The sequence below is a fragment of the Poecilia reticulata genome, chromosome 9 (genome assembly GCF_904066995.2).
Source record: "Poecilia reticulata chromosome 9, P_reticulata-male-v2, whole genome shotgun sequence".
In the NCBI taxonomy this organism is placed as follows: Eukaryota; Metazoa; Chordata; class Actinopteri; order Cyprinodontiformes; family Poeciliidae; genus Poecilia; species Poecilia reticulata.
In genome coordinates, this window is record NC_088838.1 from 22,740,209 (window position 1) to 22,752,963 (window position 12,755).

Here is a 12,755-nt window from a genome sequence, read left to right on the forward strand (position 1 = left end):
TTAAAAAAACTGAGACAGGCAGTCTTAGAGTAAAACTTTTGCAGGGGATGCTAACGCTAATGTAATTAGCTAAACTTTCCAGGAGTAGGTTAGCATATTAGTTTTTTTTTTAGTCAGGATGACAAGATTCAGTCAGCCAGTTATCCAACTTACCATTGTCCAAAAAACCTAAGTGTAGTAAGAAATGACGTCAGAGAGAAAAAGGACAAAGTGCAAGTCTTCTGCCTCAAATTGCAACACCACCATCCATCCACTGGAAATGACAACTTTTATTTAAAGTAAATTCTGCTTTGAAGTATGAATTTTAAAGCTCTGTATTTGTTTCCCAAAATTCCACTTGTATGTATTGATATGGCATAGCATATTACTTACTTTCCGTTGCTCCATCAAAACCTAACAATGTAAAATTCCCAGAAAATGTATTTACAGTTTTGGTAGAAATACTGATACATTTTTCTTTTTAGGTTAAATGTGTATTCTCAATATATTTTAACACTGAAAAGGTAAGCATAAATATACAACATTAACATTTCAGGGGCATTTTTATTTCAAATCCTGAAATAAAAATGCCTATTATATCCATAATAGGCAACTTTTACAGATCTACAATCATACAATCTGAAATCATTTTGCATTGCATTTTTTATATTTTTATGGTAAAATCAGGTTTTAATCGTTCAGTATGTGTAGCTGAATTTAATTGTTAAAAGGTAATAATGCTGCTTTCTTGTTACAAATTATTTCAAGAACATTTAAAAGGAACATTTTGGTTACAGCTGCACAAACCTAATTATTACCCCAACAGTGAAACATCCACATCACACCATGTTAAGAATCATGCACAATGACTCCAGTTGAGTCCTATTCCTTAGTCAGTGATGCTGAGTAATTCCTGATATTTGAACACTCACTGCCAGATGAACCAGATGTAGGTTTTGTAACCTTATTTGACACAGAGCGTCCTCTTTCACTGGCAGTTTCTTAGCATAGAGTAACTAACAAGCCAAAAAACATCTTCATAACAGCTTGAAACCCTTTTAAATCTGCTGCATAGGCCTCAGGTTGGCAGACACCTGGAGAGGAACACAAAGAGAAATGTTTATTGATATTTGGTGATGATGTGTAAAACATATTCAAACAAATTGACATTTAATGTCCAGCCTGAGGATCTGATTATCCATACAAGTTTGGATTAACTTGCACACTGTGGGAGCACACCAGTCTAACTTTAGAACATTGTAGAGAAGCTGTGCTTTAACAGCAGGATTGCTAATATTTCTGCTACAGTTGATTTTAAGATCCCTTTTTTCTCAACATATTAATGTTTTTAACATTAATACATCCTAGGTATTATCATTAATACATCCTAGGTATTATCAGACTGAAAATAATTTCAGTCTGATAATACCTAGCAGCAGTAAGAGATCAATTCATTTTGAGGCTTTAAACCCAATCTAAAATGGGAAGCCTGAAGAAATGTAGATAACTGAACGGTTATGGCACTCACCTCAAAATCTGCGCCGGTACATGCCTTGATGTCCTCAGGATTCAGGCCCTCCCATATTTCAATCAGAGTCAGACCTTTTGTCTTATCCACATCAAACACAGCCTGGCAAAGAGACAGATGGTTGAAAAATGTGAGAATAAAAAAAAAAGAGAAGAAAAATGAGTAGAAAGATGACAGTTGATGAGGGGACTAAAGTGAGGTACAGAGAGAGACAATTTCAGGAACTGAAGTATCAACCTGACGTAAACTGTACAAATGAGGCCACCCTTTAAAATAAAAAAAAAGCAGCAGTTCAGGCATGAGGCCAAAGTAGCACTTTTGTGTCATCCACACAGGAGATGACAAAAAAAAGCTGCAATTATTGTTGACACATACAGAAGAGGCAAAGAGGAGCCCTTGACTCACTGAATCCGGACCACTACAAACAAGTGAACAGTTACACTGTAATTATTGGAGTACTTCTGATAGTTTGAGCATGACAAAAAACCCATTTAATTCATTTTGGGTAATAGATTCAATATTGTCATATTTAGCATTAATTCTAAGTGAGGGGTAGTAGTAAATTTTTTGACCAGGGGTCTACAACCTTTTTCCAGTCCCAGGAGCCATTTTGGCCTGCAGTGCAGCTAAATAAAATTTGCTGAGTTACAAATATTAACTGAAACATTAAAACAAAAAAAGAAAAGAAAAAAATTGAGAACCAGTATTTCATAATTCTTTAATGAGGTGTTGGTATTTGTGGTAGATGATGTAACAGACCACATGGTTTACAGCCAATGAAAAGTAACCTTGATTTTTTTTTTTTAATAAACACATATATTACAAATATTTTTTTGTGTGATTCTGTTGTGGAAATTAAATGGATTATACCACAAAACAGAAAAACATCTAAAACGTTATATCTACAGTTGAAACCACATAAAAGCATACACCAAATAAAAAGACGCACACAGGTTTTCTAACTGTATGAAGCTAAATCAAGCATAACTTCTATTGTTTTAGGTCGAATGGAAATACCAAAATAATTTTTATTTGACAAATATACTAGAAAACAGAGAGTTACTTCATGAAACTAAAAGATGCTTCACACCTTAAAGGTAAGAATGATGACAAAGCATCTGAAACATCAGGGAGCTCATCACTGTGTACAGCTGGAAGCAGAGGATGTGAGGTGCAGAAATAACTTTTTAATGAGTTACCCTTGAATATTGTATCAGTATCTTTTGTACTGGGGACAAAAGGAGGATATGAATAAGCACTACAGATAAATGAACTGCAGACTGACTTACAGAAATTCAGTGGTGTGACAGTGTCCTCAAGAACAGTTTTGCAGCTAAATTATTGAGGTGTCTTGAAAGTCCTTGTGACTGAAATATGGACTGGTATTGTGGGAAAAAAAGTCAGAGTGTCTTGGTTTGCTAAAATATATTATAATATATATAATTATATAAGAATATTCCAGATAGGCAGTTGTTAAAGAAGACCGAGGTTTCTGCTTATGCAGATAGTCTGATTAATAAACCAGCAAATATTTGTCTTAATATCATCGCCAGATAAACCACAATGGCAAAAAGGTGATATTCTGCAAGAAAAGCATTCGAAACCGCAACTTTATTTAATGGACACTTCAACATTTCTGTCGATAGGTGAAAAGTAATGTGCTATGACAGTTTTACAACCAAGCTGTAGCAGTAGGTGTCAAGTGTTTTTTCTCCTTTTTAAATGACACCAGTAAGTCCAAGTCATACATTTTTGTTTATAAAATGTGCTGTGAAACCATTGTCGTATTCAAAAGTTGTATAGTGAGGAGATTAGACAGACCCGTGCCCCATGCGTACTATCCACTTCATAAAAACCATGCTTAAAAGTGAATCAAGAGAAATGCCAGTTTCCCTCCTATGGTAAACGATACAAAATTAGTTTAAGGACAGTTCAGGTAAACTCTTCAGAGGTGATGCCTTTTTCTGCAGGGACTGGCAGGCTAAGCCTCAGCCACAGCCGTGAAAAAAAAAGCCTGTCAGGACTCTCAGCTCATTAGAACCCCACACACTGACAGGGCAGGAGGCAGATATCTCACTTCAATATAGCGAGACAGATGGAATGTCATGAGGACCTAGGGTCTATGGGTAACACAGACACTGACATGCATCTCTAATTGTGACACTTTGTCACAAGTGATTAAAAGGGATTAAAAGGTTTATCAAAATATGCCAGAGGTGTGGGTTAAAAATACGACAACAAGTGTGCTGTTGTGGGACGTGTCGTCATAAGTCGGTGAAAGTAAGCTTCGACTCCGCTTATAAAATGTACGACACGTGGCTGTCTGGGTCAGTACATTCTGAGTTTATCTGCTGACCTCATCTCTAATAATCACACTTTGTTTAAATTGTGCTCCATATATCTCTGTTGTGGAAACTTTGGGTCACCTTTCTTCACAGTCTTCAAATCCCCCATCATCATTAACCAGACAGATGAAAGTCATTAATTAAGAGGCTGGTAGACGACGTGATGTGGCGTCTGGCTGGAAGTGGGCTGAATGTCAATTAAAAATAGGAAGCGTAATGTTTGTAGGAAACAAGATGTTAGTATGTAATAGAAGCAACAGGAGCAATTAAGTCAAAGGTTATTTCTACCACGCATTTCAACAAATGCGATTAGCAAATTTGGAAATGTGTTTACAAAAAAGCTCAACGTGGGGCTATAAAAGAATTTCAATTTGGCTCCTGCAGTTATAATTGCTGTCATTGGTGTTACTGTCATTATGCAAAATGACAAGGTGACATTTTTCTGGGACTATTATCATGACTGAATTATTCTAAAGACATAGCAATTGTAACTATTAGGAGATAGGAGGAGACTAAATGGGCTTCAGAGGTGCTCTGATTTTCTCTCTCGCAGTATGTTAAGGTACATACAATAAAACCACTGCAAGTAAATAAGCATTTAAACAGCATGTGTGGTTAAAAAAAAAGGAAAAAAAAAGTGAACATTAAATGATTCACCCATAGAGAGGAGTAGTAGAAACACAGCCTGAGGCAACAGGTTTCCCACCACCCTGAGTCTACAAATCAAAACATAACTATTTAGGACAACATTCAATTTACCATCCCTGCAGGCCATCAAGAGCCAACAAGGACGATGTGTTTGAGAGAATATGTTGCGCATGTCACCGTCTGTTCATGTGTCTGCAGGCATATCCAAAAATGACCCTTTTTTCTGTCCTTATTTAGAAAAACCATTAAAAAAAATGAACATGCAACTATTACCATTTTTCAAGTTAAAATAGATACTTTTTCAAACACACATTAACTTGTAGTTATTCATTTTAGGCCACTTGTCAAGCTGAAGCAAGGAAGAAAAACAAAGGATGGAAGAAGAAAGAATGCTGGGTAGATTAATGAAGGTTGGAGTGATGTGTGAAGCAAAGAAGGGACGGACAGATGGACCAGAGATGCTATGTATGTATGTATGGATGAACAGACGAGAGAAGTGGTAGACGTATGGACAAACTGATTAAAGTGATGGATGGACCAGAGAAGTGATGGATAGATGAATAGAAAAACAGATCTAAGAAGTGATGGATGGATGATGTTTTAAACATTGCTACTTTATCCAGACCTGAAATGTGCTTTGATAAAATTCCGTATTTTTCCGACCTTTGTAATAATATTGGCTGTATCCCCTGCTGAAAACTAGATTTAGGGTGCGCAATACGAGGCTAATAATTTACCACTGGTATTACCATAACAATAATTTCCTGAGTCCACAGGCAGTCATAACCAGAGTTATTTGTTATCACAGTGGAAATAACTGCAACACTGTATTATTCTGACAATAAACAACTAAATAACAACAGATAAGACGTTAATTGGTGGGAAGTCTTAAGGCTGAAGGCTCACTCCAAGTCTTCGGATGTTGTCGTGGAAGCAATTTTTCAAAAACAATCACATCATGTCAATATTAAAACCATAAAATGGGGCATAACTATTCTTCTGATAGCATTTTAAGCAGCTTTTTATATTGATCAGCATTTCTTAATGGCCTAATAAAGCAGCTTCCCTCTTCTGTTTTCATGAGGGAAGCAGACCAAAGTCATTGCTTCACTTTCAAATGAGAATTTCACCACAGACTATATATATATATATATAAACAACTTCTCATAAGTGACATGAACACTTCTTTTCATTTTGTTTCTTTTAGAGAATAGCTTCAAAATGCTTATGCTGCAAGAAATGAAATACTTTGACTTCTAGCTGCTACTTAATCCCAGTAATAGGCTGAGCAGTTTTCCAAGTTTATTTTCTTGTTAATCCACATTACTCTCCAGATGAGTTATTAAATGTGCATAAAAAAGGCATGCAGACCAATCATTATTATGCAGTTGAGGTTTAATGTCAGACCCTACTAAATTTAAATAACTTTTATAATAAAAGCTAAGTTTAAACAAAATCTGCCTCAGCTACTTTTAAAGCTTTTCTTGTTAAATATTTTTTTCCACAAAACTGTTTCCAGTTATATGTTCTCTTAAAGTGGAGTAGAAAGTTCTCGTGAAGTTGGACAAAAAAGGTTGTTTTTCAGACTACTGGAAGGCTCCTCCATTGAAAATGGGTGCAAAATGGTTCATAGCACAGACTTGAGCAGCCAACTTTTATGTTTAACAATTTTAACTGAAACTTGATTAATCATGTTTGTTTCCTCTTTGCATAACTGAGCAATAACAGTTATCACTGGAACAAAACTGTTTCATTGATTGGCTAAATAAAAATCAACATTCTGAACATGCTCTACGACGTCAGAGAAAGCGAGCGTGTCGGTAAATACAGTGCTTTGCAAATGTATGTACTTCCTTGGATATCGTCAGATCACAACCAGAAACTTTAATGTGTTTTATTGGAATTAAATTACAAGAGGCTAAATAAACTGGAATCAATGAAGAAAGTAGTTCATACTTTTAGCACTGTAAGTGATAAAGCAACTGAAGCATCATATCATGTGGTGCCACACACAGCTAAATCAGGACTTTGACTTCAGGCTAATCTATCCCATGTCTAAACCAGAGGTTCTCAAATCCAAGCTTCGAGGGCTGATGTCCTGCAACTGTTAGATGTGTGTCTGCTTCAACACACTGGAGTCAAACAATCAGATCATTAGCAGGTCTGAGGAGTACTTCAATGCAGTAAAGAAGAGTATTTCATTCAGGTGTGTTGCACAGGGGACACATCTAAAAGTTGAAAGACATCAGACCTTGAGGATTTTAGAACCTCTGGTTTAAACGAGGGAACTTATAGTCCTTGACCGGAGGCCTGTCCGGCAGCTTTTAGATGTATTCCTGTTCCAACGCAATTGAACTGAATGGATAACTCATTGCCAAGTCTTGCTATACTTGATGACATGCTGAAGAGGTGATTCAACCATTAGACATTAGATCTTAAGGACTGGAATTTGAGGCCCATGATAAAGCATCCATAGTAGCTCTTGATGTATGTTTAGGGTTGGTCAATTCTACTGTCAGATTAAAGACGTTGGTAACAGTTTTTGTCCTACCTGTAGATTTCGGTGGACGCCCATGTAGTTATAGGTTAGAAGTTGTGTCACACACTTTCAACTGTTTAGATTTCACCTACATATAACTTGACTCCATTTAGTAATCAGGAGACCTGTGAAGGCAGCTTCCCTTCCAATTCACAATTATGCACTGCATTGTATTGTTCTACCACATAAAATCCCAAGAAAATTCACTGAAGTTTGTCGTTAAGGGACGTGAACAGCTTTGCATGGCACTTCATTCAATTATTTTGTCACAAGAAAAAAAAGTCACATTTAATTTACCAATAGAAAATCATCCTACTGCTGACCTCATTTAAAAAAAATTTTTCACAACAGCCACTGAAAGAGCAACTGAAGGTGACATATTCTTGGCAGTTGTATTGAGGCTAGTTTTTTTCAGGAGATGACGAACTGACGACTACATTTCAGAATTTCTGAAAAGTTCAGTTCGCTTTACCCAGACTACAAAGAACAGGGGTGGCACTGTCAAAGACTGCCTTCAAAATGTTCACACATTAGGTCGGAATATGCCAGCTTATTGTGTAGTTCATTGGAATAAAGCAAAGAACAAATCCATTCAAAGCACAAAAGACGAAGCTGAAAATGGTAGGAGGGGGTTAGTAAAATACAAAGCATGAAGAAAAAAAAGAGAAAAATATGTTTTTCAAAAAGAAGAAAATGAGGTCATCAATTATAAAGAGCAAGAATTCAGGCTGGAGACAGTAAAAAGCAGGACATGTATTCAAGGAGCATAGGGAGAAAGGGAGAAAGAAAGCTGAGGCTTAAATGAGGAAGATGGAGAAGAGGAGATGGCAGCAGAGTTTGTAATTCTGTATAAAGCGCTGTAACCTTTTCCAAATGTTAACAGAAAACTGCTTGCTGAGAAAAGCTGTGCGATCACAACAGAAACAAGCTGAACAGAGAGGAATGAGTGGGTTATTGGGTGGGCGGTGGGGGTCATAGAGACAGGTCTTGCTTTTAGTGAACAAAGTTGTAAAGGCAGTTAGTTGAAGGGGGGAAAAGGATTATCTAAACTGAGCACAACGCTACACCCGGATCAAAATCCACTTAAGACAAGAACATCTCTAATGATTTGATTTCCACATCTCCACCATTTTTCACATTTAGTAGTCAAAGCTGTGGTTTCTCCCATTTGTATTCGACTAGCCACCCTGATGAATCTCAACTTTCTTCTTTCTACAACAAAGGTTACAAATCTTGATGTTTTTCCTCTAAAAACGGTTCGCCCTGTGGTTTCCATTTCACATTTGTGTTCATCTAGTGGCCTCTGGGCACAATTTAATTAGTCTCAAAGGCAACCATCTAAAGCATTCAACATATTCCTAGTGTACAGAGAGCACTGCCTGTGAGTAGGTAATCATGTTTGTGAGGAGAGGATGCTTAGATGCAAGCTACCTGGACCATAATTGTAAAATAAATGAATTCAGAAAATGTTTATTTAGAACCATTATTATAACAAAAGGTTCAGGTTATGGAAAGAAAAAAAAATCTTCATGGAGAAGAAAACTTTTTATGTACCAAGCCTGATGCTTCTAATTATCAGGATATGACCACTGAGAATATATTTATGAAATGCAGTAGGTCTTCCCTTTTCACCACAGGCCAAAAATAAAATCGAATTAAGCCAAATAAGAGAAATATGTGAAATAAATTAAGAATATCATCCATCAGTCCATCCATCCGTCTCCAGTCTGTCCCTTCCTCACTTGCTCTACCTTTCCATCAGTCCTTCTATAATATGTGTACCGCTTTCCCCTCTTATTCATCCTTCCACCCTCTGCAGGTTTTGATTTTATTCTGCAGACATATTCTTAGTGAGGTTTTGTATTTAGATTTTAAAAATGGTCCAAAATGAACTCACTGTGTTATAATATGACTTTTTTTTTTTTTTACAAAAAAAGTGTAGATAACCTGATCATATTTTTGACATTAAAAATGCAAATGTGCTGGAATGTGTAAGAATTGCGTAGCTGTTTCTTTATTTTTACCCCCTCCGATAAATAAATGTCTTATATGACATTTCAGACCAATTCAGTTTCAAGATTTTGATTAAATTAAAATGCAAGATGTAGTAAAATAATAAGAAAAGAGTATTGCAGGATGGTTTTGACCACTTCTATGGCACTGTCAGCTGTGGTAAGAGATGACAAGTTTGTCTGTCATCTGTTCCATTTAACCAAAGATGCAGGTCCAAGGCAAGTCTGTAAAAACATAATCGCATAGCTCGTGGCCCAGGTATGCACTACATGTGGCATCATGAATAGCCTTCTAGTTCTTGTTGCCTTTTTATTTAGTCCATCACAGCAGCATGCACCATAAGTCCTGCATTTTCTACAATGAAAATGTACTTTCAAAAACATTTCCAGTGCATCAGAACATTTAAATTATTCAGTCTAAATTGATTAAGAACTAAAAATGTATGGTTAATGGCTCATTCATCCAAGTATGCAGATCGACTCTTATCTTCCATTCAAGTGGACTGAGGAACATTTGCATATATTATGTGCACAAATGAAGATAAAGTTGCACCTTTTCTGTAATGATTCGATCCACGCACTGCTTCCCTGTCAATGGCAGGACGCATTTCTCCATTATCTTGTGTTTTCCTCCCTGAAAGGAAAGAGACACATTTTATAAGCAAAGATGCATCACTTGCTCAACAAGTTAGTCACATAAATGTAGGATTTTACCGATTATGCAAGCACATCCGAAAAAAAAGTATGCACTAAACACGTCTCTTTCAGTCTTATTTTTTCACCTTTTCTGTCAATTCCTAAGAAAAAAAGACGACAAATTCCTGCCATGCTTCACCTTTTTTCCCCTGTCATGAATGAAAAAAAGCCTTCAGGGTGGAACATTTACGTTCACCTGCTGCACCATCTGGACCTTAGCTGGGTGCCAGACAGACTCCCACTAGCCAAAAAAAGAAAAAAAAGAAAAAGCACCCAGCATGTTTTGGTTCATACCGAAGAATAGGCTTCTGTCGCATATCAGTCTGGATTTTCCAACAGTAAAGCTATGCATTTTGAAAAGAAAAATAGACTGAGTTAACCTGTAGCTGGAACACGTTTAACTATTAATAAGCTCTTCCAATTGCCTCCCCCTCCCAAAACAAAAAAAAAGACAAAAAAAGAAAACTGGACCAACTACAATTCTGGAGTTGTTTTTAAATTAGCTCAAGACAAATGAAGAAGGGATGCCGCCTGAACAAAACCTCATTAGGATGAACTGGCATTCTCAGATAAAAAGGCATTAGGCAATCTATTAACCGACTTGTCCCTAATCAGCCATAACAGTCAGTCATTATTATAGGAAGCAAATACAAAGTATGCTGGAAAAGGAAGCAAGCATGGGAAAAGGAAATTGAAAATTTTGTTCGACTCAGAAGGAAAAAGTACTTAAGTAGAAATTTAGATATAAGGCTCCGAAGTTCTGTACAAGAGAGAAACCTGACTCACATTTGCTAAGGGTGTTTTATTTATTCAAAGCAGCATCTAGTTATTTTTTTATAACATTTTCTCAATTCATTCATCAACAACTGCTAATTAACAGTGGATGGAGGACTGCATTTTTGAAATCTATACATACTTAACTTTTGGCCAGCGAGGTACTGATTGGAAACATGCTTTAGTAGGGATGTGGTAAAATCTTCAAGCATAATTTGCACAGGTAGGAATTTATCTAAGACAACAGGGTGAGCTGGAATTAGAATAAGCACAGTGACAGCTGATCCAAAACTTTATTTCTGACATGATCAACCTTACAAAACAAACCAGTGAGAAAATTCATAAGACAAAATGGGAAGAGCGGGCTGAACTGCAGTTAGAACGTCACCAGATCGGAAACCATGTTAGAAAAGTGCGCATATATTACTTCTTTAGCTGAGGTGACTTGAAACCAAGTTAAAAGCACACACTCCTACATTGATACGCATACACACCTTCGCCGAGTGCTCCATTGTGACCACCACCTTAGTTCCAGCACTAGCTACTAGATCCATGGCTCCTCCCATCCCTTTCACCATCTTGCCCTATTGAAAAAAAGGGAAGCAGATTTTGAGTTTAGTTATTACTTGAAATGTAATTCAAGTTTTTACCCAGAAAGTAAAACGATATGCATTTCTTAACAGCTGTAAAATAAGCCTCAAAATCAAATCATTCTCAAAGGAAAAAAACAAAACCCAAATGTTTGCAAAAGAGCTTTGTGTCCTAGATGCCAAGATATCTTCTAATGCTTTGTTCTCAACAAAGATTAATTTTATCCCTTTTCTTGTAAGAAGATGGGAACCTTCACAGTGAGACTATGGCAGAAGGAGCTGACAAATCTACAGCTTCAACAAATACAGTGAGCTGACGGTGGAAAAAACTACAAATGCTTTCTAAATAATGAGAATGAAACGTGTGATCCAGAAATAATATGGATTCTGTGAAGATATTATTTCTAAAGGTTACTTTAAGAGTTCACAACAGTAGAGCTTTATACTCATAATTGCAGGCACTGAAACATGCACACCAGAACTCAGCACATTCAATTGATTATACTAAGGTCAATGCCAAAAGAAGCTCCAATCAAAAACAACTGAAAAAGGCAAGTTACTCTAATACAAATCGCAAAAAGAATTTATTAGTTTCACACACAAAAAAAATGCATGAATAAAATTTATATTTTGGCACAGATGAGAAAAAAGGACGATCTTCAAAACTTGGATATAAGCTACCCAAATATAAATAACCACTAGAGAGAGCCCCCCTCCCTCAAGCAAAACATGTTTTGTTCTAAATTTGGACCCATAGACCGAAATTCAGATGTTATCAAAATCCAGATGCCTTATATAATGGATGGTAAAAAGCCATATTGAGTCTGTTGGTCAAATGTAATAAAGAACACATTCAGAAGGGGCATGAGTTTCTAGTAAGGTAAGGTAATTTTATTTATATAGCACATTTTAAGCAACAAGGCAATTCAAAGTGCTTTACATGAGTTAAAAGGAAATACAAACAAAATAAACCAAAGGAAAGAAAACAAGAGGAAAGAAAACTAATCTAATGTATTCCATTCAACTCTATAGAAACAGATGGAAGTCTCAATGAACAAACTGTGGCACACTATTTACTAAATATTTTTTTAAAAAGCACAACGTGGACACGAAGCAATAGTTAAAAAGAAATGTGAGCAGAGGACTGGGGGGTAACTTTAGATTTCATAATTTACAACTATGTATAGCTAAGTCCAAAATTATTTAAACTCCTGGTATATATTAACAGTTATTTTTATGAACAAAGTTTGGTTGATAGGTAATGATACAAGCATCCCAGAAAATAAAACAATGTAAAAGGAGCATCAGTTTTGGAAAAAAAAAAAAAAGAATTTGCACCTCAAATAGTGAAATCTGTTGAGGCTCACAAGTTAGTAAGGTCACATAACAGCAGAAAGTCAAAATGCAGAAAAGAAAATGCATGATGGTGTGCATCTTACAAGAAGCAGAGACAAATTTGCTGTCTTTTCAATTATAATAAAAACATAGCGTTTCACTTGTAAGGAAGGAAGGTGTTTTAAAATGGGAAGAGCAATCTGCGAGACATCAAATTTGTCAGATGGGTGAAAAATAATTTCTCAGCCTCCCATTGTTCCCAGCAAAGCTGGTTTCCAAATGTGGAAGGCTGACATGCAGATATGGCCA

At 36.3% G+C, this 12,755-nt stretch overlaps 1 protein-coding gene across 1 annotated transcript in view; it reads right to left on the minus strand.

The window, feature by feature from the left end:
• Nucleotides 1-251: 251 nt before the first annotated feature.
• The window catches only part of oxct1a (3-oxoacid CoA transferase 1a), a 44,332-nt gene continuing 31,828 nt past the window's right edge, over nucleotides 252-12,755 (minus strand). The window contains exons 14-17 of the mRNA XM_008418332.3: nucleotides 11,016-11,105; nucleotides 9,605-9,685; nucleotides 1,508-1,609; nucleotides 252-1,073 (exon numbers count right to left, since the gene is read on the minus strand). Coding sequence (XP_008416554.2) covers nucleotides 1,038-1,073; nucleotides 1,508-1,609; nucleotides 9,605-9,685; nucleotides 11,016-11,105 — 309 coding nt within the window. The 3' untranslated portion in view covers nucleotides 252-1,037. The remainder of the gene's footprint in view (nucleotides 1,074-1,507; nucleotides 1,610-9,604; nucleotides 9,686-11,015; nucleotides 11,106-12,755) is intronic.